Below are 24,537 nucleotides of genomic sequence, written 5' to 3' on the forward strand. Positions count from 1 at the left end.
CACTGACGACCCTGAAATCACAGGTTGGCCTTTGTGCTACAGCTAGTGTGTAAGCTATTCATCTCAGGATTGTACTTACTACCTCTTAAAATTAAATCAAAATCGCACATAGCACTACCAAGGTAGGCGTTTATTCAATTGCTTAACGGTATGCATAGAATCATTTCAAACTGCGCTGAAATATTTCTACCTCACCATAACATGGCATATGCTGTACTGTTAATTGCTTCTGCCCCATAATGATGAACCTACACGGGTACTACAGCATGCAGAATACCACGATAGCTTGTTCCTGAGAGGACACTGCCACTATTGGGTAAAATGCAGTATTGTGGAAAGGGCCAGCAGCAGGGCTTTCTAACACTTCTATCACATTTGAGCATTATTTTCACGCTGTTAATCATTCCCAGACCTTCCGCCCAAACTCTGGAATGAGACAGACTTTTACTCTGTGCCGTATGTCTGAATTACCTTCTGTATGTTCACGTTGAAAGTAAACACGGCACGCAGCAGTCTGCCTTGAGAACGTGCATGATGCTTACATTCAGTTCACCTAGTCAGTTCTGCATAAAACAACATTCCTACTCAACTGGAAACCCAAAGGTGCATTAAATTTTCTGCATTATGAAATGCCACTGCCATTTTGTCATTTTAGACAACAGAGTGCTGTATGCTTGCTAATGACACAGCATTTTAACAGACTGAGACTTATTAGGACTCAATAAAATTGACTTGCAGAGACTAGTCCTCTTTTTGTGACACGGCTCTGAATTTATCATCCTTTACAAGTATTTCGAAATTCATGTGAACCTTTTTTCATGCCTGCTGGGCAAGACAGTTTGTAAGAGAATGTGTTAAGATAGATGGTTTACAGATTTATCCTTCAGATCGTAATGAAAGAAAGATAGCTGCTTTTGTATCGTTACTGATGTCAGCAATTAATATCGTCCTAAGCACCAATGAAAATTATATAATTAGCTTGCCAATTCGGGCAAACTTGATTTTCTCCACTTTTCTTTCAATTCCCTGTACTGATATATTTTAAGAAAAAATCGATCTTCAGGTTCTAAATATTGAAAGGTAATGAATTTAGGGAATAGAAGCCCATCAGCAAGCAAAATGTCTTTTTATGGCAAGGTTACCCACCCTCTGTAGAAAGTTATAATAAAACCATCTTATTCACTTTTCAGCAAAGATTAGCCCTCTAGGAGGTACCACTAACACATTGTTTGGAAGCTATGACTGAAAATGTGTAATAAAAAGAAAACAAAACAAAATAATAAAAAATGAAACAATTATGTATTTTGAAGACTTGAAGTGTTCTTGGGGAAGTCAAACTAGAAAAACTTCAAGCAAGAAAATAGACAACATTAGATGGGACATATGATTTACATAAAATCTAATTGTTTTGCTCTGACACAAGAAAATGTACCCACTTTTGGGCCCCTTTATAGCCAGAGTGATATAAAAGCAAGTACAAATGCAAATCAGGTCTTTTAATTTCCTACTTTGGGGAAAAGCAAATGATGATGGCTTGTAATTTTGTACAAGTGGTAAGATCCACTGCACATCCTTTCCCCCAGTCAGATCTACTAAGGCACACTACTGCAACCCTTGTGTAAGTACAAGTTTATTTCAAAGAGGCTGCTAAGATTCGTTTCAACTCAAACAGAAGTTTCAGGATCTTTATACTTGCAGATATACTCTTTGTGGACATACCATGTTAATATAAGGCTTGCACTTATTCTGGCTGGGGTGGAGTTAAATTCCTTCACAGCAGCTGGTATGGTGCTGTGTGTCAGATCTGTGACCAAAACAATGCTGATAACACACTGATCTTTTAGCTATGGCTCAACAGTGTTTGCACAGCATCAAGGACTTCTGTGTTTCTCACCGTGTTCCTGAGTGAATAGTGTGCAGGAGGCTGGGAGGGGATACGACCAGGTAGATGACCCAAACTAACCGAAGAGATAGCCCATGCCATGTGTCATCATGCTCAGCAATAAAAACAGAAAACTGGCTGTTTAGGGATGTTAGCCATCTTTTGCTCTGGTAACAGCCAGCCTTTGTTTGCATCCCTTGTTTTATTTTCTCTCTTCTTCCACTTCTCAACAAGTTTTCTTGCTTTTACTCCTCCTTTCCTCTCCTCCTACCCTACTGAGGAACAGAGGGGGTTGAAGAGAGTCAGCAGCTGCGTGGTGCTTAGCTGCCCACCAGGGAGAGCCCCCAGCAAGGAGGATTTTTAAATCACACCAATTTTTTAGAGAAATCCACGGAATCACAGTAAACTGAAAGGCTTGGTCAGGCATGCATGTTTACATAGTGAATGCAGGAGTGAAGCCATAAACTTGACAACAGCAATCCTCATGTAGAAGATTCATGAGACCTGTAGGTGGAAGGCCACGGCTACAACCTACCCTTGCTGGTGGGTGCAGGAAATACTTTTATATGCTTTACTGGCTGTGCCCCATCTATTTCTTAGAAGCTGGTACCTGAAGGTTGGATTTACATTGCTGTTGGTATTCAATATACCAAATTAATAATACAGCTTAGCTGTTAAAGAGGGTAGCAATATGTTGCAGTGTGCAGGTGTGACTGTAAGTGACAGTCACTTCTGGCATGCTTATAGTGCAGGAATTTACTACAAGACTTTACCAACTACATGAGGTTCGTAGCAGCTAGGGGGACTCCCAAGGAAGGCACTGTCCTGCAGGAGCACTGTTTATGATTGAAGTGACTGTCCTTTGCACCCCGAGTTAGCATGTAGCTGTCAACTGCTGGGGTGACTAGGTCACTATGCTGCAGTTGCTGCAATTTTCCTTTCGAGAAGGAAAAAAAATAGAGACTGCATGGTATAGGTCTGACAAGTGCAGAGTTAGTGGCAGCATTCTGTCTAGCTATAACCAACACAACGACATTTTTGCCTTACAGTCTCCCATTAACCAAATTTTTTCCCTTCCTCTCTCAACTGTCACGTGTGCATGCACTGAAGAACTCCATGTATGGGTGAGAAAAAGTTCAGTGATGGATTAGGTGAAGGCTGCTCAATGACAGATACACATTACTAAGTCACCAGTTCCATTTTCAGAAGCAATTCAGGTTTCCAGGCCTGCATCCACAGAAGAGAGCTATGTGTACAAATCTAACATTTATCCATCGCTGCTGTTTACAAACTCCCTGCTTCCCCCACAGGCCCTTGGATTTTTATTTTTTTTTAGGGCTTAAATTTACAGAGGAATTCGGTGCTATATATGGAAAGCTTTACTTCTCTGCCATCCTCTCAAACTCTCTGCCCTGAGTCAGGCCCTCAGGTTTTCTGCACCAGTGACAAAGTTATGCAGACACAGAGGACGGGTCACAGAGCAACCAGTGCCCTGACAGGGAACAGCCTGATCACCAAAACAACTGCCTGGGAAGAACACAGCATAAGGCCTCCCTCTTTCAAGACTACATGCAGTTACATGAGACTTTTCAGACAGTTAGGTGCTTTTGGAGACATTACAGCTGAATCCACAAGTTAGTTTGTACGATGCTTTCAGTAACTCTGAGTAAGAAGCACCACATACAGTAAATATGCTTTTATGTGCACAGAGTGGAAGCTTCCCAGTTTTCCCACTGCTGTGGACAAATTCCTTTATACTTCAGTAAATATGCCCCACGCAGTGTCCAGTTCTGCTGGCTCCCTGTTTTACTTCAGGGAGCACGGGGCTGTGAGGTGGACGGGAGAGGCCTGCTGAGCACTGGCACCTCCTCAGAGGTGGGCTCCGTGCACCGAACCAGGTGGTGCTACCATCGGTCCTGTACTAGGCCCTCCCTTCACCACCCAGTTCACTGCTATTTGTTGTGTACAAATGCCAGGTCCTGTTCACGGAATATGTTTCGTCATGCAGTTTTTGTACTGGGTCTGGCTTGGATACGTTCATTTTCTTCATAGTATCTCTGTGGCGCTATGTTTTGGATTTGTGACCAAAACAGCGTTGGTTACACAGGGATGTTTTAGCTGTTGCTGAGCAATGTAAGCAGTCAAGGACTTTTTATGTCTTGAGCTGCCTTGCCAGTGAGGAGGCTGGGGGCACACAAAAAGCAGGTGGGGACACAGCCAGGACAGTTGATCCCAGCTGACCAAAGGGACATGGCACACCACAGGACATCAGGCTCACCAGTAAAAGCTGGAGGGAAGGAAGGGATAAGTGGTAACATTCAGAGCTACGCTGTTTGCCTTCTGTTAAACCTGATGAAGACCTGCTTTCCTGGAAAGGGCTGAAATCTGCTGCTGCTGGGAAGTGGTGAATGAACTCCTTATTTCGCTTTGTTGGTGCGCACAGCTTTTGCTTTACCTATGAACCTGTATCTAGCTGAACCCACAAGTGTTCTCACATATGCTCTTTTAATTCTCTTCCCCATCCCACTGGGGGGAGGCGAGTGGGTCTTCAAGGCTCAGCTGCCTGCAGAGGTCAACCCTCAAGAGTTATCTAACAAACTCAGAGAATTTGCCTCTTCCGTAACACCCCATAAAGTCAACATCATTCTCCATATTCTCTCTTCCATTCTTGTATTTTATATTAGCTATCTTGACTGATCCCCCATCTATTTGATCTGCTTCACTTAAGTACTCTTCATATTTCTACATTTGTAACCTTCCACTGTTTGTCACTCTCACTTGTCACATTGTCTAATGTTGATTGTGAACTGCATGATGGTGTATTTTTATGTACCCTATGAAATGCTCAGTACAGTACCAGAACTCAGAAACAACCTATTTATAGAATATGTATCAGCACAGCATTTGATATCTTAAGATCTACGGTTTACTTCGCTTGCATATACATAAAACAGAGAAATACTGAACCACCCACTACAATAGATAAATTGGTTATAGTTCCTTGTAAAGCACATGCATGGGAGATCAATGCGTGAGCAGATGACTGCAAAAAATTAACCAGGAGTCAAGTGAAACCATATGAATATTTCTTACTTTCTGTTTCACAAATAAAAATGTATTCCTCTCGGTCAAACAAAATAACTATGCAGAATTTTTCTTTTCTAAAAAATTATTTAATTATCTTTTTAAAGAAATAATCATACTGAGTCACCCAGCACGGGATCAGTTTTCTCCTATTCAAATTTTTGTATACATCTATTTTCTCAAGCAAAAAATTGAGCATTTTTGCAGTACATTCTGCACTTTTGAGGTGCTAAATTAACAACTAGAGAAAATTAATTTTCTGTTTTTATCTAACCAAAGAGCAGCAATAAATGTACAAGTCTCCTGCATCCTTCAGAGACCCAGTAGACTAAACCTGTACTAAATGGACCATTCCAGTAGTGGGAAAAGTCTAATGCAATCTCTAAGCTCCCTTGATACCGTTTTCCTCTTGTGACCTGTCTACCAGGAATTTTGCTGATAATACCAATTTATTTAACTTAAGACAACGATTAGTCAGCAGCCAGGGAAAACTTTCAATCACCGCAATGTGGTTTGAATTGAACTTTGTTTGACTCTTGCCTCCTGCTGAGAGTTATGTAGGGTACAAAATATTCAGATTGGTATGGTAAAGTTAAAAAAAAAAAAAAAAAGCCAGGAATTAGACATTCTTGCTTATGGATGCAGTGTAGAAAAACTGCCAGCAGGGAAACAGAGTTCAGAGCACAGCTTGCAATGAACTGTTATAAACAGTATGGGAGGAAAAATATTTCAAAATTATGAACAAATCCTTGGCAATGTCCTTTATACAGTGTTTCTGAGTAGTCAAGTGTGCAAGATAAAGCTGCACAGGTTGATTGAACCAGTACAACCAGCAATTGTGAAACGAATAACCCAAAGGCTTGCTGACCTTGGCAGCATTACAGAAGCAATCTTTACATAAGAATGAAGTGTTCTTAGACTATTTCTCCCAATATATTAGGTTTCAAACATACTTCTGCTTCACCTCAGTAAAGAGCTTTGAGATCCCCTGGTAAAATGTGCTATGTCCAGTCACAAGAATAAACTATAAAAATATATGCATCTCTTTGTCCCAGCTATTACTTTTCTTGAACACACGTATTTACTGCTGATAATGCAAAGTAAATCCCATTGCCCTTATGCAAGATAGTTAAGCTCTGTTATGTCCTCTGGATATCAGCCAGAGCTCTCTAAACTACCATAGTTTTTTGAGTATAGGCCTCTCTATCTCTTTTAAAATAAAACCAGAGCAGTCAGCTCCTCAGAAGGTGGAGGGAAAGTACTGGAAGGACACTGCAACCTGACACCAGGATGCTAATTCCCATGACCAACAAGACCTCTTCCTTGCTTCCAGGGACTGTGCAAGTCCCAGTTTGCAAAATTAGGGCTTCAAATGAGTTGGATTAATTACCAGGAGAGTAGGAGATATGAGCACAAAGGGAAAAGGGATGCCATGGTATTCAGGATGGCAATATCCTTATAAGTAGGTTGATCATTATCTCAGGCACTGAGCAAGCCAAAGGTCTCTGGGGCAGGAAGTATGTAAGAGACCCCCAAACCTCTCCTTAGACTTTGTATAATAAAAAGGGAACCAATATGCAAAAAAAAAAAGGAACGTTGATTTTTGGCCTAAGTTTCATAGCTTTTTCTTAAAGGTAAACATTTGTTTAATATCATTGCCATAGAGGATCTCAAAGCTCTAGGTATGAAAGCCAAACCGATCTCAAAGCTGACCCCTCTACATATCTGTGCATGCTGCGTGCAGTGATTCAGCTCTTCCACCCTGATGACATCCATCTTACAAGATGGATGTTATAAGCCACCACCTAAGGTGGCTTAAATCACAGTCTCTCCTTTCACCAGATGTCATCTAAAATTGTTTGTAAACTAGAATGGAGACAGGATCTGGTTTATCTAAGCATTTACAAGAGCTATCGATATTTATTATGAGAACCAACAATTATTAAAGAGATTTATTTAAAAATCTAAAAGCAATTCACCTATATATGACCATTTGTTGTTTTTAACAGAGGGAATATTGAGTAGCTAAATTAAATGATGGTATTTCAATGCAAGAAGATACAGTACATGTCCTTATTCTTAACTGTTCCTTGCCTCCTTATTCTTAACTGTTCCCTGCCACCACTACTTCTTCCTTCCCTTCCACTCGTTGAGGCAGGCTCAATTTTCTTATTTTCGTTATTTCCTTAAACCCTGAGAGCTCCCAATCTGAGGCAGAAGTGTCAGGTTTTTACAACTGGTTCTAAGGCAACAGCAGTCAGAAAGTATTGTTTTGAAACAAAACAAACCACATGTTTTAAAAAACTGCTTCTCTGCACTAGGAAGCACCCGAAGCCTTACACTGCTTGCAGCGCAGAGGTCAGTCCTCCACAGCTAGATCTAGGCTTTTTCCAAGGGAGCTTCCTTTCCCTCCAGCAAGACAAGGCAAAGGGCAACTGGCAGAGTTTTATGCATTTGAATACCAACAATTTTATTTTAATCATTCGTATGCATTTTTCCCTATTTAAGGAGGCCTAGAGATGTGGTGCACTGTGGGAGGTTACACAGAGATGACAGCCGTAAGGAGATGTATCTGGCTGATTCAAGGCCAGGTACCAGCAAGCACTACCATGACGAATGTCTAGTCTTCTAATAACATGTAGACAACATACCTGCTCATTCTTCTACGGTATATATGAAATAACTATCTCCCTACCACATTTGTAAGAACAGCAATTGTAAAGAAAAAGCAGTATAGATACAGATGCTATGGGTGAAATCCATATTGGCTGTTTTTGTGCCAATACAACGCACAGAGTGAGAGGCAGGATTTCACCCCATGGCTTTAGATACTGCCATTGTCAGTAACATGATTGTGGCTTTGTAATGTGAAATATGATTCCAATGAAATATTAAGAATGCAGTCATCAAAATATAAAAAAATACATTGTGATTCATTAAAATGAAGTTAAGTAAAAACAGTAGCATCTTATACAGCAATTTGTTTACTTGTGTTGAAGATTTCCACAATATCCTGCATTCATACATTGCATACATCCGTACACACATACCCACACAGTACATACTGTGTGCTTTCAAATGCATATGTAAAACTTGCTGGAGTCTTCAAAAATAACCATCTGCTACATGCACCATATTTTGGTATCTCTGTACAGATGCTCTAGATATGTACCATTGTTTAAATATTTGGTTCTTTATCCATTAACCTGGCCAGATCATCTGGACACCTTAATGAAACTATTAATGAATATCAATCCTCTAATCAGCACATGAAAGCTCATAGGTACTCACCCTGCAAACTGGGCACTGCCAGTGACTACTGCTGTCTCTAAGCCTGAACTCATCAGACAAACACTTGGAATGATACACACGAAAACACAGGTCACATATCAACACCTCTCCAGGCAAATGGCATTCAAAACAATACCAGTCATGATTTTCTGTTTCCCAGTCCTACAAAAAATACAAAATATTTTGGTATGATATTCTGTCAAAATCTGCAGGAACTAAGAACAAAATTGATATGTCTTGAAATCCAGCAGCAATTAGACATTATAAACAGTTTAAGAAGTATATAATGTTTAAAAAACGGGAAAATCTACATGCTTAAAGATCTTCATCAATTTAATACATACTAACTCCAATAGCATGTGAATGCCAAGTTTTAGTTTTTTCAAGTGTCTGATTAGTAACATAATTTCAAATATGAGCTCTGTCCACAGTGAAAAGTGGGTTTCTTTTCTACCTTTGTGTAAAACACTGTTGTCGACCTCTCTGTATTAGACTACAAACAAAAGTCTGTGCACCTCAATAGACCATACCTACTTCCTTGGACTATTTCCCCTCATTTTGATTGTTACAGTATATTGTCAACTGCAATATTCGGAAGGGTGGCCCCTTCCAGTCTTTACTCTCTTAAAACTGACAACTTTTCAGTATCAAAGTGTTGAGTCACAATGAATAAATGAAATCATGAACCTATTACTGCAAGAAATGTTTCTGCTAAGCAATCCCAATACAATTCAAAAAATAGAAACAGTTTCACTTGCAGTGCCCAACAGCACTAGGCTTGCTCCTGAAATGTCCTACACAAAACAAAGGATATGGTTCTGTTGATGCACAGATGTCTTTAATACACTCTTTCTTGAAAATTCAGCCCCAATGGCCAAATTCTGACCTTTGAAACATGTGCATAAGCTTTGCTGAAGTAAATGAGAGCAGCATGCATATAATTTGGAGGAAGAATTTTGCTCTAGGAATCTATAGCGCTAAAACCAGACAGAATTGCCAGTGGCCACCGTTAAATATTTGTGTTATCTGAAATGCCACACTTTTCCCTACACTTGGAAGACAAAATAACTGTCATATCTCAGATAAAACTCCCTATGCCTTTTAATGTCAAATGTCACTTTTCAATGGGTTCAGATCTCTGAAAGAAATTACTCCTACTCTTCACTAAATTATCTTGATAAAAATCTGGCCAAGGTATTTTTAATGTCATGTTGTAAAGGTGGAGTTAGCAATTCCCACCAGTGGCCAGACCAGGCATCTGTGCCATTCTCCCTTTCCCATGCCTGGCAAGTGCTGTCACCTAGGTTGGGGTAAGAGCGACATGAAGCGGAGCTGCCAGTCCTTAGGCTGAGGAGCAGCTGTGTCCTGTAACTTGTCTGAGCAGAGCCCCCCACAAATAAATGAGATTTCAGGACAGTCTCAACCCAAATTGCCTACACTAAAGTTTATACACCATGAATGTTGGGGCAGTAAGCTTAGGGAAATAAGAAAAATAGGGAAATAAGAAAAAAAAACAAACAACAACAACCCCTTAACCTATGATTTTTAACTCAGAACTTTGCCCTCCTTTGTTGTTCAGATTAACAGTGTAACTTGACTCTTCTACCATTTTTTTTTCTCATTTAATTTTATGTCAATTCTATATATTTCAGAATGGTAGAACAATACCACTTAATTTGGCTATAAAGAATGTATTCTCATTTCACAAAATATTTCCCCTTCCACAAAGTCCGGTGGCAGAACATGTTGGGAATCCTTTCTTTGCAATATTTTAGAAATAACTAAAGATACTGCATTGTAGAATCTGAATTCTCTGTAGGCTGATAAAAAAATCAGGATAAAGTATTGCCTTATAATTCTTTTATATTTAGTGTGACACTTATCTTCTTTATGAAACTACACAAAAAAAAATAATAAAAATCAGATAGCAATAAAAGGCCAATTAAGCAAGAAAGAGAATCAGTTTTGATTAAAGTTTTATCCAGATAAAAATCAAGTGGTGAAGAGCCCAATAGGTTCTGGCTACTGAGGAATTTTACCAAATAATCAGGATTCCAGGATTTTTTTTTTTATTCGTACTAGTTACTTATTGGTAGATCCCAGATATTCCATTGTTAGGAAATATACTGGCAAAGAGATGTGGAATTTAATAAACATACGGAAATATATTTGCTGGCAAGAAAAATCATGCACTCAAGCCAGAAACCATGACGTTAAATAAAACACCAGAAGAAGCTTCCCTCAGTATTCCCACTCCAAAGTTTTGAAAACATCATTATTTCTAAATATAATCACCTAGGATTTTCACAGGAAAGATTTTTAGTTTAATGCAGTATATTTAGTGCGTAAATATATATAAAAACATTCATTTATGCAATATATCGGTAAAGTTAATTAAGAAAATAAAAAAGATACATAGCCCTTGTGAGAAACTATACTATTGACTTCAATAGCAAGGTCAGAGGCATTAATTTTGCTCCAACAGCGGTGCAATCTTATTGCTTCTCTTGGTTTACATTGGTTTGGATGGGAGGAGAATGTGCTCCCAACAGATTTTTTTATTATTTTTTTTTCATGCAGGAGGTCAGATTCATTAAAATAGCTCAAACTCTGACTGCCAGTGCTCGGGCTAGGCCAGGTCAAAATTCTCTGCCAGCTGCAAACCCGGTTAAGTCTGCATTTACGAAACACACCACCAGGTGTCATCAGCCACTCCAAAAATGACTGATTAAAGGGCAACCATTGTAACAACATCTTGAACTGTAACGTGTGAGTAACCACTTCCAGCCCCCAGGAGAGAGAAAAAAATCAGCAAACTATATACATACATAATGTAGACTAAACTCAGAATTGGAAGTGATGTGGATGATGGTGGTGGTTAATAGAGTAAACTAAGCTATCCTAATGGAAGACAGAAACGTAATAGAAAATATGACAGAATTCAAAACCACATAGTGCAAAAATTGTTCACCTTGTTTTTTGCTGCTGTCTGGGAAAAAGGCTGCATACCGTAGGCCTTTCAAAATAAAAACAAAACAAACTTTGTATCTATACTGTGATCCATCCGATTATCAGGATATACACAAGGCTAGAAAGAATTCATGCACAGTGACCAGGAAATCAATCTGTTACTTCTAACATCTGGTTGCAAACATTTCCTCCTGCACTTCTTGAATGCTACCTAATGCTTTAACCAAATTTTGTTTCTTTTCAACATCCCACGTACTTACATGATTAAAAGAACCCAGCACCCCGTCTTCTGCCCCATATGCACACCCACCACCAGGCCAACTTAAAAATCTTCAATCATATTAATTATTGTTAATTAACGCACCCTCTTTGATACATAAATCTGCGCTGGGCATCTAAAAAAGACCCCTGTAATGTAATTTACTGTGTAGGCAGTGACCCCAACAAAACCAAAGCAATGCTTCTTCAATGCATACGAACAAGAATTAAATTATCGCTTTCTCGACAAGACTCACGGTCCTTATTTTTTTACAAAAGGTGATACATTTTCCCAGGGCCATGCAGAACAAAGGAAGGATCTCCGCCACAGGGGCTCAATTTGCCAATCCCTTCGTTCCCCGAGGAAGGGCAGCGAAAGCCCCTTGGGTCACGGTGCTGGCGGACGAAGGGAATCCTCTGCCGGCAGGAGCCGGCTGCCCAAGTTCAGCGGCACCCAGCGACTGGCTGCAACCCTCCGGAGGGCGCGGATTTGGCAGCAGAGCTGCATAGCTCGGATGTACCAGGAGGCCTTCCCCCTCATTTTACTCAGCTGTCCATCGCATTTGTAGATATATGCATTAGCAGGGCAGCAAATGTCTGTTTGGGGGATTGTATTTGATAGCCAAAGAGCTATGCTCTGTTAAGCAGAGTGGGATCTGGCGGTGATATGGGTCACTTGTGGTCACTTGTTCTTTACATTCAAATCAGTCAAACACGGTATCATAAAGGTCACTTTGCGCTGACACGAACAGCAGTTGAAATTTCTCAGCAACACGAATGAAGCAATGCAACAATTCTGAAATACGGCTTAATTGATGACTGACACATAAGCTTACTTTTCTGTGATTTGTCTTAAGTTGGTTGTCTTAAAGCAAATACATAAATTAATTCTGGAAATACAGAAAAATAACACGGGACAAAAAATGTCAGGCTATCCAGAACATTTGACAATTTAAATACAGATAAACCCAACAGAAAAGAATGAATCATCATGTCGTAGCCTTTACTGTAAAATAAAATATATAGTTGTTGTCAAGGAAAGAATAATTTTAGTGCATAAAGAAAATGTCCATTATAATGCAAATGTACATGGAAAAGAAATGCTTACTCATTAGTAATGGAGATTTACTTAGCTGTAATTGAAATAGGGAATCTGTATGTTGGAGAATGTGACAATCTGCTGTACAATTAGCATACCATTAAGTAGGAGATGTAGAAGCACATACTGACAGTGAAATTAACAATAACTTAGAGGTCACAACTGGAACAATTAGGTCACTCCCATACCTTACCAAGCCCGTAATTATTGAAGAAAAATGAAAAAAAAAGGAAAAACAAACAGTACATTTTTATCTTCCTATAATTTCTAAGTAGTCATAGCACATGAAAACAACATAACCTCCTCTTTAGATTTTGTCTAAAAGGACCACTTTGCCTTTTTATAATGCATATGCCATTAACATAACTCATTTCTTACCTGTTAATCTGTTTTCTCCAAGTCCCTTAATGGTAGCCCAGATACTCGGTAATAAGTCACTCTACTATCAGGTGGAGAGAGGAAAAGGGAGGGGGAAAAAAGGCAAAACTCTATTCTTGAAACTCCCCTTTATGGGGATTTGCTGGTTTCACACTGTTGAACTAGATTTCCCAAGCCATCCAAATTATGGCTATCCTTTGGACCCAAACAGTAAGCTAAAAAAAAAAAAAGGGTCACATAGATGGGAAAAACAATTATAAGTCAGTTATTTCTTTGGCGCAATCATGTTTATTCATGAATAACATACATACAGTTCTGTTGTCCTAAATTCAGTATGACGCAAACGAAGGAAAGCATTTTCCATGGAGCTCATGGTTCCCAGCCTTTTCCTGTGTGGCACTTTGTCCCATAGCACTCTTTCAACTTTTTTTTTTTTCCAGGTGTTCTGTTTCAAGTGCTTCTCCAGAGTTTCTTTGCTGCTTACCTATGTGCTGCTGTGGTGTTTCTCTATAACTCTCATACACACCCGTGCACACACAGCTCCTTCCAAATCACTGCATATTTATTCAGACCTACCTGTGTACAAAGTCATGGTCAGCCCTGTACAGTGTCTGCGTTTTAAACAGTCCCGACAACTCCAGCTGTCTAACTAATAAAGAACTTAAAACAGCCTTTTTTTAACATTTAGTCTAGAGGAAGAGTATTAGCGGATACACTGTAAGATTTCACCCAGACTGTATCATAACAACACTTTTGGTCTGTCACAGTACAGGAATCTAGAATGGCAACAAGGTCCAAGCTAGCAGAAAGAAGTCATTTCCAAAATAAAACCTATTTGAAAATAGTAGCATGCTATATTTATTTCAAGACATTTTCAAATCACCAATCCAAAACTTTAGTGGAATCTTTTCCTGATTATTTTGTAACCCTTTAAACACTGGAAAGAATCTCAATGAATAAATTCCTATGATTCCTCTGACATCTAATGAGATAATTGGGCCATGCTCAATTTGAAGATGCTATTCCCGAGGCAAATGTTCTGGATTCAGTTTCTTCAGGTGTATTTCAGGATTCAGGAACAGTCACAAGGAACACTTCTTTCCTCTGATTCCTTCAGCTAAGGGAGAAGCTTTTTAAGTTTTGGATTCTGCTGTTCACGTCTCTTAGTTGGCTTTCAGTAACTCTTCACCAGAATCAAACAGAAGTTGACTACCAGTCTGTATCAAGCAGACAGATACATCAAAAGAAATGCCTCCCACAAGGACTACACATTCCTTTTTCACATCTTGCGTTTTGCAACCTATATCCATCATCATCTGCTGGTGGGAAGAACTTCCTATCTTCTGTACTTAATCTTTCATATTTCAAACTTCCTGAGGCAAATGGAAAGCCTTTGTTATGATAGCAAGAGGTGGTACTGCATTCTAGCATGAATGTATCTACAATGCCATCACTCAATCGAACTTTTCTTCAGTATCTGAGTCCTCTCCTTAAGAGGTCCCAGGGCATGCTGCACTTTAAACAAAACCTCAAAGCAATAGCTATTTCTAAACAAATTTTCCATTGTTAATCTACCTGTTCCTTTCTGTCTTTTTCAGGCAGCATCCGAGCTTTTCCTATCCAAGCTTTTTGACTACACGAGCTTTGCTACAGGTAATTGTTAAAACTTTGCAGTGCATTTTTCAGTCTTGATGATTCACAAATGTAATAAACTACTGTAGGGGTGCACTATCTACAGCACTCCTGTCCTCCGGTACAAAACCTGATGGAAATGCTTCTTACTTATACATTTGCTCTAAACAGCTACTACACCCTTAAATGATTGGTCTGTTCATCGACACTTCTCTCAGAGCATAAATATCTGAAACTGTGTCCCATACTAAAGCACTCTGAAAGAAGCACGGACAAGATTAGGTGCGAGAGCCCTTAAGAACTGTGGAAATGCTAAACCACGTTCAATTTTGAAGTGTCTCCCACTATCCACTGCTTTTGCACTGCTGTTGAACTTCCAAGTGACTGCTCTGTAATAAAAGTTTCACAAAATGTGCCTGTTCATCTATGGAGCTGGACAAGGCAGATCCGTATTCCTTCCTTCAGAGGAAGACTAGCAGTTAGGCACCTAGTACACGCACAGTTGCCTCTTTTTTAAGCATGCTGTATCTCACTGGGTACAGTCCCCAGTAAGAAATCTTACCACGAATCACTAGCAGATGTCTTGGTTTTCAGTCAGACAGTAGAGTGTATTAAATACTACCTGGGTCTAACAAATGCAACGCGTCATGGAGCACCATTCCCATTGTCTTCGAACACAGTGGAGACACTGCATATGTTTTTCTCCACAGGTCCTAGCCTGCTGTGAGAGCAGTCTTCCTCCTGCCCTTTGGGTCAGCCTTCTCTTCATGACACAACATCCTCGGCTCCATCTATTTCTCAGTGAGCAAGAATCCTCCTGTAAACTTGCATTCAGTACCCCACTGAATCTGCTCTTCTCTTTTCTTCATCACAACGACGAGTAAGGCTCAGAACTGAAGAAGGCAAGATTAATTGCTTGATGGCTCCGAGGACTTATCCATCTCTGCAGCAGATAAATAGTGAGCTAGCTGTTTAATAAAGTATTTCCCTTTTATCATTGCTGTACAGGATCCATACTTGATCAGGATGATTGCTTTACAGTGATAAAGCTTCTTAGATCATCCCATGTTTTACATTTAATGTTAGAGTAAATTCAGCATCAAAGTAAGCTCATTTTCTCCCCAGTAGTTTCCTTGTATATATGTATTTACTAAACACATTGGCTCCTGTTTTGCTTGGTATTTTTTTTCCTGCTGCTTTTGCTCATCAGAAGTGCTCAGCAAATAAGCAAGCATCCATCTCTCCTTCAAAGCCAAAAAGATGTCAGCAGCTAGAATCCCTTTATGAAAATTGTTTCACTTTATCTTCTCCTTCCTTTTCTAAAACCCTACTGCAGCAAGTAGCTACAATGATCTGTGCTTTTACAGACAGGATAATCTGTCCATTGCAAATCAGTTGCCTTTTTATAGATCCTTTCCTTTGATGACCTGGGCTTCATCTTTAAAATGGATTTCCACAAACTGACTTTGTAGGACACTTTGTGGTATTCATTACTTACACTTTATCACAAAAAGAAATCCAAAGCAATAATGACTTCACATGTCCTCACAACTACCTAGTCATCTTGCTTAACCTCAAGTACTTTATTTATTTATTATGGCTCATTTTATACGGATTTTCAGAATATCAGCCAACAACTAATTTGTTCCATTATTTTTAATTTCTCTCACTTTAGAGATCATTTTTATCCTGAAAAGAACATAAAATCATCAGTCAGGAGACAGACCAAAATCTCTTTCTCCGTAATATGTATTAAACACAGATGCGTTTATAGGCTCGTGATAATCCATTTTCGTTTTCTTCACTGATAACTGCTTCCAGTTCTGATGCACACATGCAAGAAGACTCAGGTTCTGCAGTGAATTCCAGAGCCTCTCCGTACTCTTTTGGCTTTCTTTCACTGAGTTTAATCTGCAAGCCCAAGTTTGTCTAATTAATTTATTGCCAGTTTGTCTTAGAAGTCTTCTGTTTCTGGCAGAAACCGCCGAAATCTTCTCTGGATGCCTGCCACGACAGGTAGATTTTTATTCCCTCTCCTATCTTGTAGTTATGTTCTGGCCAGTTCAAGGTGATTGGCTCCAAAGTACAGAGCCTGTCTCTAACTCCCAGAGCTAATGAAGACGGGAACTTTTTCCAAGAAGTGTAGTAGCATGCCAGCAGCCAAAACAACTGCTAAAATCCCTCTGTGTTTATCTTCTCAGCCTATGAGCTGTGTTCCTGAAGCAATGAATAAATCTCAGTTTCCCTCCCCAGAAGATCATGTTTGGGTAGCAGTAGTATATATTATTTGAGGTGAGGCAATGCGAACATTCTCCTCCAGGATATTAGAAACTGAATATGATCTTAAATGAAAATAATTTTTTTCCTTCTTCGCGTTCCAAGTGAGTTCAAGGTTAATAGAAACTTGCAACTTATCTGCTCAGAAACTGGATTCACTTCTGCTATTAATGTCACCATTTTTTACTTAGGTTGAACCAAGAGGAGGTTTGTAGGCTGTTTTCATTAGGGAGATAAATCAGTGATGGAGTGAAGTATTTATTAGGTGCAGTGCCTTTTATTTCCACATATTTTTATTATGTATGTGAAGGTTTTGTTCTTTTTTGACACAAGATGAATCCAGATCAGGAAAAAAGAAACAAAAAACAAAAACCAACCATTATTTCCTTGTAGTTCCAAGCCTCTTTCCAAGAAGCACTGTGCACAAAAGGGCTCGCCCTCCACTCTTCTTTCTTAGCATATGTTTACATTGCTTTCCTGGCCATATCTTCTCCATGAGATTTTGTACTGTTTTTCTAGTTGATGTTTCTCCACACACAGTTTCCTCAAACAATAGTCCAACCTTTTTTATCTGAACCAACAACAAAACTTCCTACATAACTCCAACTTCTTGTCTTTTTCCCCTGTGTCATAGGTGTGGCTGGTACGGCTCCAGCTGTGAGTGATATGAAAGAATGAGGTCTGCATTTATTGTGAATGAAGCATGAATGTTAATAAGTTAATCAGCTTCAACAAAGCTTCATTCAGTGACCAGCATGGCATCACAAGAACCAACGTAACTGCCAGAGATGCACAGCAGTTTGCATCCACAAACTGAATGAAAACAATGCTACCATGTTGGCACAAAAGAAGTGAATAACAACAACAATAAACAAACAAACAAAAAACACAAAATGCACATTTTCAGAACAAGCTCAAGATGGGCTGGTCTAAGTCATCTAATCTATTAAAATAATTTGAGTCCCATGGGGGAAGCGTTATGTGCACTAGTTTGACTAGTCTGCTTCAAACCTGGAAGTAAACTACCATTCTCCTGAACACCCTTTCAGGCAGCAAAAACATTTTGTGAAATCTGTGAACAACAACATCAGTATCTCAACTACAGAGCAGTGAGTGAAAACCTTAAAGAAGAAAACAGCACTAGACTGACTGAATTTTTAACAGTCAAGTTGGTAAAGCTGGGAGATGCAAGCGAAGATGCTGATGGGATTGTTTCACCAGTTTAAAAGAAGTATCATCTCTTAGCTATGCAATTAGGTGGACTCTTTCACTATTATCTTTGGTAGTGTGAAGATCCTCAAACAATGTGAGCTTCTGCACTGACATTCGGTAGGTACAGGTACTCTCTTTTTAGGGGATGAAAACTAAGGAGGGTTTGGAGGGAAGAAGAGTGGAGGGAAGAAATACTCCTGAATGCACAGGAAAAGAAAAACAAAGTTGGAAAAGGAATGCACAGAATTGTTCATGATTCTTAACCTGTCTGGGGAAAGAAAGGCCACTGGAAGGACAGTGAAGCCATTCTCATGCGTTACATGCTAATAGTCTTAAAGTAAAGACAAAAGAGGGCCTTGGGTTTAACACAAGAGTATAATATTTCTCATCAATAAAGTGGGAGTTCGGAGGTCCACTTTGCTTCTCAAAGACAAAATAGTCTATGCTTTGATTTGATGACTTGAAAAAATTTGTTTTTTCTGAACTTTCACAAATCCACACCAGGATATTACATTAGTGGACACTTATTTTTGCTCAGTAATAAGTATAACTTTATGCTAGTGCACTTTATGATAATAATTTCCTAGAAAATCCTTTGCTTTTAGTGCACCGTGATTGATATGATGCTGTTCTCTTGGCAAAATAAGCTCTGAATGATGGGACCTTAAGAGGATGAAAAGACAGACAGCAAAGAAAGAGTCAAAGAACCCCAGATGCTCATTTCCCTTGAGTGCCCTTGTGTGACCATACTGATAGGTGCCCTGAGCCTCAAAGTCTCCTCATACTTTCCCTGAGGTGTTGAATAAGAGATGGAAGCCAGTCTGAACTTTTCTCTCCCTAAACTACATTCATTAACTCTTTGGATCAGTGCGTAGCAGATGTAAAGAACACTGGTTCTTTCAAAATAACTAAGAATCTCTCTGGAAAGTTCCAGCCTGGAAAATCCCCAATTGCTTACAACATGAGAGGAACAATAACTGTCATGGTTTGGGCTGTGTTTGGCTTTGGATCAGTGAATTCATACAGGACTTCAGATTCAAGGCAATACAGATGGAGAAGACAAATAGATTTTTTTTTAAATATTGAAGAAAATTTTTCTTCATTTGGTATGACATGTTCTTCCTCTTTGTGCTCTCTGGTAGTAAGAGCATTCATGATGAAACCACTGGCTGTCACTATTGCTGTTTCATATTATCCTTCTGCCCCTAAGTGAAACGAATGGGATGCACATTAAAATCATTCCTCAGCCTAGTTAGTTAGAAGCCCCTCGTATGCTAGCAATAACTGGTAGCTATGTAGCTGTTTTGTTTTGTTTTAAATTTAAAGTGGAATTGATGCCGGAAAAGGTTGAAACCCTCACAGTGACCATTCTTAAGCTTTTCACAATTATCTTCATATTTATGGAGAGACTCAAGATGACATAGCCAGTTCAAAACAGCTTCTGGCTACCTAGCATAGAAAAATCAATACAATTACAAAAGCAATTAAGCATAGCAAGCAAGAAACCCAGACGTTGCTCAATCTAAAGCAACTTACATTAACACAAACATAACAAACAAAATACTCCTTTCCTGTAGATTGATCCCAGCAAAAATGAAGCGGCAGCACATCAAATCACAATAATCACTGAGTGTGTGCCTAGGGTTAACAAAATAACCTACAAAACTCACGGTGCTAGCAGTGGGTTACGACAAAGGTTAAAATGATGATAAAGCAGACAGTGTGAAGAGATGGATTATTTACACAGACTCGAGACTTGAAAGTATCCGGAGTTACTTGGAGCAAGCACCAGTACTTTCTAAATACAAAATATCAGAAAATCCCCAGTATGAGTTAGCAAGTTCTGAATACAGGACTGGGGAAAATCACATTCTTCTAAGGTTTTCTTTGAACAGGAAAGCAAGCAAACTGCCCCTCCAAATCGCATGCTCTTCCACTAAACTAAAAAATCTTTACAAGGGAAGAATTGGAGAGACAACAATTTAGAGATTTGGAGAGGACCAAGCGCACAGAAAAATAATTGCAACTAAAGCCCAAAGTCAGACTTAACTGGCCACAAGAGTTGCTGGCTCTTTCCATAAGCAATCATTTAAATGATCAGAAAATAGACCTCTATAAAAGAGCGATCTCTCAAAAACATGAGTACCTTTGATTTATTTTGGCAGTGAAGAAACAGCTCCAAGTGCCTTAACTAAGTGTGAAGCCATGCTCTTCACATCTCAGTAGAGAATTTGGCCACTACGAACTTTAAACCACAGCAGTGCTATGAGATAAGTTGCATTCAAATGCAAACAATGGAACTTGTGTTACTAACAGATCTCCATTTTAGAAAAACACAATATTGTCTGGCTTTATGAACACGTGTAAATTGAAATTATACATTCATAATGCCTCTCGCTGGGTCACTGCAGTTTTATGACTTTAATCATGAGGAGAAGAATTAGCGCATTAAATGCTGAAAATAGCTCCATGCACACTGTCTGTAGAAAAATCAAAAATATGTAAATGAGTAAGACATACCAACACTAAGAACTATAGCTAAACCCCCATAAAGCTACACGGCATTGGTGCTTTAATTCAGTTTCTTTCATTAGGATTAGACTGACCACTATTTTACAAAGATAGAAGTACATAAAAATCATGGCATGACTAAAAACATAAATGAATAGGTAAGGGCATTCATTACTATTTTCTTCAACAACTACACTCCCCTTGTATTTATCATTGCATTGACAACATTATTAACAACACTTATTTGCAATTTTTTTCTAAACCCAAAGAGCAAAGAGATCATTTCTTTTTTGTTGATAATAAATAACACTTCCAAATTCCAAAAGTTCTGTGAGAAATAGAAATAAAGCTTTTAGAAAGGAAAAGTAAACGTCCATTACCAGATTTCAGGACTGACATTTCCCTTGCAAGGCAAGAAGCTGCAGAGATTTTTTTGAATTGCATAAGAATGTCATTGACAAACAGTGAAAATGCAAAATTACTAACTAAAATGCTGGATAACAATGGAAAATAATTTCTTCTCTCATTTATTTTGTGGCAAATGCATTAATCATCTGCAAGATGAGACAGCCTGTAAGATGAGAACACATTTTGAAAATTTGCAAAACAACTGTACAGATGGTAAATGAGCAAACAAAATGAGTACCTGCACAAGCCCAGGAAGTAAAATATTTGCAGCAAAGTTCTTGCATAGCTACCAACCCTTCAATATTTGTTGGAATATAGTATGTTTGGCAGCTGATTCCATACATTAAATTAGTTTTAGTAACATATATAAAAATCTCTCTCCTATATATATCTGAGAGAAAAACAGGACAATTTTATGCTGTTTTAAATCTGATCATTCTTTTTTTTCCAGTTTTTCAGAACATTCATTTTCACATGACTGTCCCTTTTGAAAGGGCCTCCTCCTGATGCCCCCAAACTGTTTTATCTTTGCACATCAGCTAGCTCTTTTGTATGACATGTCTAAGTACAGGATACTTCGCTTCTTCTTCACTTTTTTTTTCTTTTAAACCACAGCTTCTTCAACATATTGATAGATCAATGATAACAAAACAGCATTTTTTTTTTTAACACTTTCCTGTGAAGGTTGAAAGTAACCCTGTCAGAGATCATGTCCTCACTGCATAAATCTATCATGATGTCAACCCACTGGATAGGGGCAAATGTTTGGAAATACATAAGCAACCACCACGGACTATCTAATGAATCTTTCCCGAACAAAGCTGTGCTTTCATAATCCACATGCTTTTAATTATTGTTACCATTGAGCAATCAATCCACAGTCATCATTAAAACCAGTACTTTCAGGCCTTGTGGCAGCCTGTAGTCAGGTACCTACATAAATTAAACAGGTGCTCAGCGGTACCTGAACAGACAACTCATTCATTTATTTGAATATGGATTTAAAATGCTAAGATTAAGGTCCAAAACTTCAAAAATTTAAAAATTAAATAATTAAAAAAAAAAAAAAGCAAATCATCAAGCAAATATTCAGATAAAAAGTGTCTAGGGAGGAACATGAGGAACATGTCTCCCTTTGCTAACTCCTTGAAACAGGTGGTTCTTAGTGCTATTCATTGAGCATGGTGCCAGAAAACGAGCTAATGGCATTTTTTGCACTGATGTGGGGGATCAGTCCTCCAGTCTTTCATTTTATGAGCTTTTGAAGCTTTTGTAGTACCAGCCAAACTGAGTTTGCCAATTGGGTCAAGGATTTGTCTGTAATTGCTGAAATTTGCTGAGTCTGAAGTCGCTGTTCAAACATTACAGACGTATTTCAAGAGTTCCATCTCCTACAAGTGGATCTCTGAAAACAATCCCGTGTGTTTATCCTGAATGAAATGTAACTTTAGTTTATGGTTCAACAGTCATTAATACCAGATCTGGATTACACAGAACTACAAATTGCATCTTGACCCAGTAAAAAGCACATGTAACACTACCCAGTTTGTCCAACGTAGAGAACACACCAAACGTCATCGTTTTGAGCCAGTTATTGGAGAATGGAAAATAACTGATCTGATGTCAATGACACTTTGTTGCTCGTTAAAAATTTTTGAATAAAAGAACAAACAGAATGATTTAAAACCAAGTCAATACATTTTGCTTGATGTGTCTGCAGTGTTTTGATTCAGTATTAGGATCATGAAGTTGGAAGGTGGGTACTGTCGAAGCATGGCCTGGACTGGAACATGATTCCTACTAACGCATAAAGCTGTTAAGTCAAGTGTGCACTGGTGTTCTGAACAACTGAGATGGCCATCAGACGTATGGACACAGCACAACATCAGGGCTTAGCAGTCGTGCTGTAAATACAGACAGTATTTCTGACCAAAGGGCTATTCATAACATGACTTAAGGTTAAATCAAAGACAACTCTTTTCATTCTGAGATAAAATAATGACTTAATTCTAATGGGTCACCAGGAATTTACATACTGATTATCTTCTAAGTTTTGTTAGATAAATGTTGCTTATAAGTATTAGGGGTATTTTTTGAAAGACTCTTTGAGAAATAACTATTGTGAGGCATTTTGATTCTTTTTTTTTTTTTGGTCTTAGTAATATAGGAAACAAACACATTGAATACTTAAGATAACTGCAGATCTCAGACTGTATCATGTTGAGTCTACACAATTAACATCACCTCTAAACAGATAAAACTGACATAAGAAATACCTAGAAGAGCTAAGCTGGAATTTCTGAATGTTTACTCCCAGGGAGAATTGCGAAAACAAAACTAAATACACCTTGGAAGCTCCCTTGAGGATCTCTAATGAAATTAGAATGAAAATCTTAATAGGGACATAATGTACATACTGCAATACTCTAAATTAGTACAACTGGGCTAATTTTAAACTTAATGCTTTCTATTATAGATATTTAATATTTCTCTCACTTTAGAAGAAAAAATAATCTACTGTTTCTCTTTCAGGATCTTATTGATGGCTTCAATACTGCAATGAGTATTTCAGTGCCTTTTAGAATTAATTTTCCTGTAGAGTTTTTCTGTTTTTCTTCAACATTTTTATCTATGTCTGGACATTGTTGTCCATTTCACCAGTATTTAATACAATTTATATTCCAAAGCAACAGTTCCTAGTTCAAGTATTTTAAAGCTTTGCCAAACTGTTTTTTATTAGGAAAACATGGTCTTGTAAATACAGAGAGCAGGCTTCTGAACATGGCAAAATAATTGTGCAACTTTTGTTCCTGGTCTATTAGACTATTCTCAGTTAGCACTGTACGTACTTTCCAACTTAGCTATGTAGGGACTGAGAAAAAATGCTTTTCTTCCCTATACATAACTTTCAACCTGTAGAACTGGATTTAAAAATTTATTTTACAAATCCAGCGGAACAATGTCTGGATGCCTGTAACTAATTTACTGTGAAAACTGTTCCTAAATGAATGCCCTGGTGTTTCCAGATATCTGTAAAACACATCTTCTTGTGTGTGTTTATATATGACAAAATGTACAACATTTTGTGGTACTTTCAAAAGGGAGGAATATTGAAACTTTTGAAAGCGAATACTTTTGAAATGGAGTAGTTTTTCCTTCCTCAGATTCAGATTAAAGCAATATTAATCAGAAATTCTTCATTTGATCTGTTTCAAAACATACCATCTTTGGGATTCAAGGACGTCTGAGGATTTCAAGTAATACCAATAGCATTATATATACTATCTTCCTGTGCAACTGTAGAAGAGGTAACACTACATAAATTAGGCACGACTGAGCAAAAGACTTTGACAATTTTTCACAGCAGAAAACTCAAATTTGAGAAGAGCTCCTATGGAACAGAAAAGGTTAAAAAGGTTTAAGAGTGCATTACTTCCCTGTTCACAAGCATCAACACAGCATCTGTAAATAACTTCAAATAGAAATTAAAACAAGTTTCATGCTAAGATATCAGAAATCGTGATCTATTTTCTCA

The 24,537-nt window shown here is 38.4% G+C and overlaps 1 protein-coding gene across 8 annotated transcripts in view; it reads right to left on the reverse strand.

Annotated features, from left to right (window-relative positions):
• ZMYND11 (zinc finger MYND-type containing 11) overlaps positions 1–24,537 on the reverse strand; it is a 107,609-nt gene that overhangs the window by 20,392 nt on the left and 62,680 nt on the right. For 3 of the 8 annotated variants that reach the window (XM_083823690.1, XM_083823687.1, XM_083823686.1), the window contains 2 exons: positions 11,229–11,273; positions 8,258–8,419 (listed from right to left, as the gene is read on the reverse strand). The exons of 1 other annotated variant lie outside the window; for it this stretch is intronic. In XM_083823690.1, coding sequence (XP_083679816.1) covers positions 8,258–8,419; positions 11,229–11,273 — 207 coding nt within the window. Of the gene's footprint in view, positions 1–8,257; positions 8,420–11,228; positions 11,274–12,962; positions 24,521–24,537 lie in introns of those variants that run through there. 4 more of the 8 variants (XM_083823689.1, XM_083823688.1, XM_083823693.1 and 1 more) reach the window with 3 other exon arrangements.

This window comes from Anser anser, assembly GCF_964211835.1.
Source record: "Anser anser genome assembly, chromosome: 2".
In the NCBI taxonomy this organism is placed as follows: Eukaryota; Metazoa; Chordata; class Aves; order Anseriformes; family Anatidae; genus Anser; species Anser anser.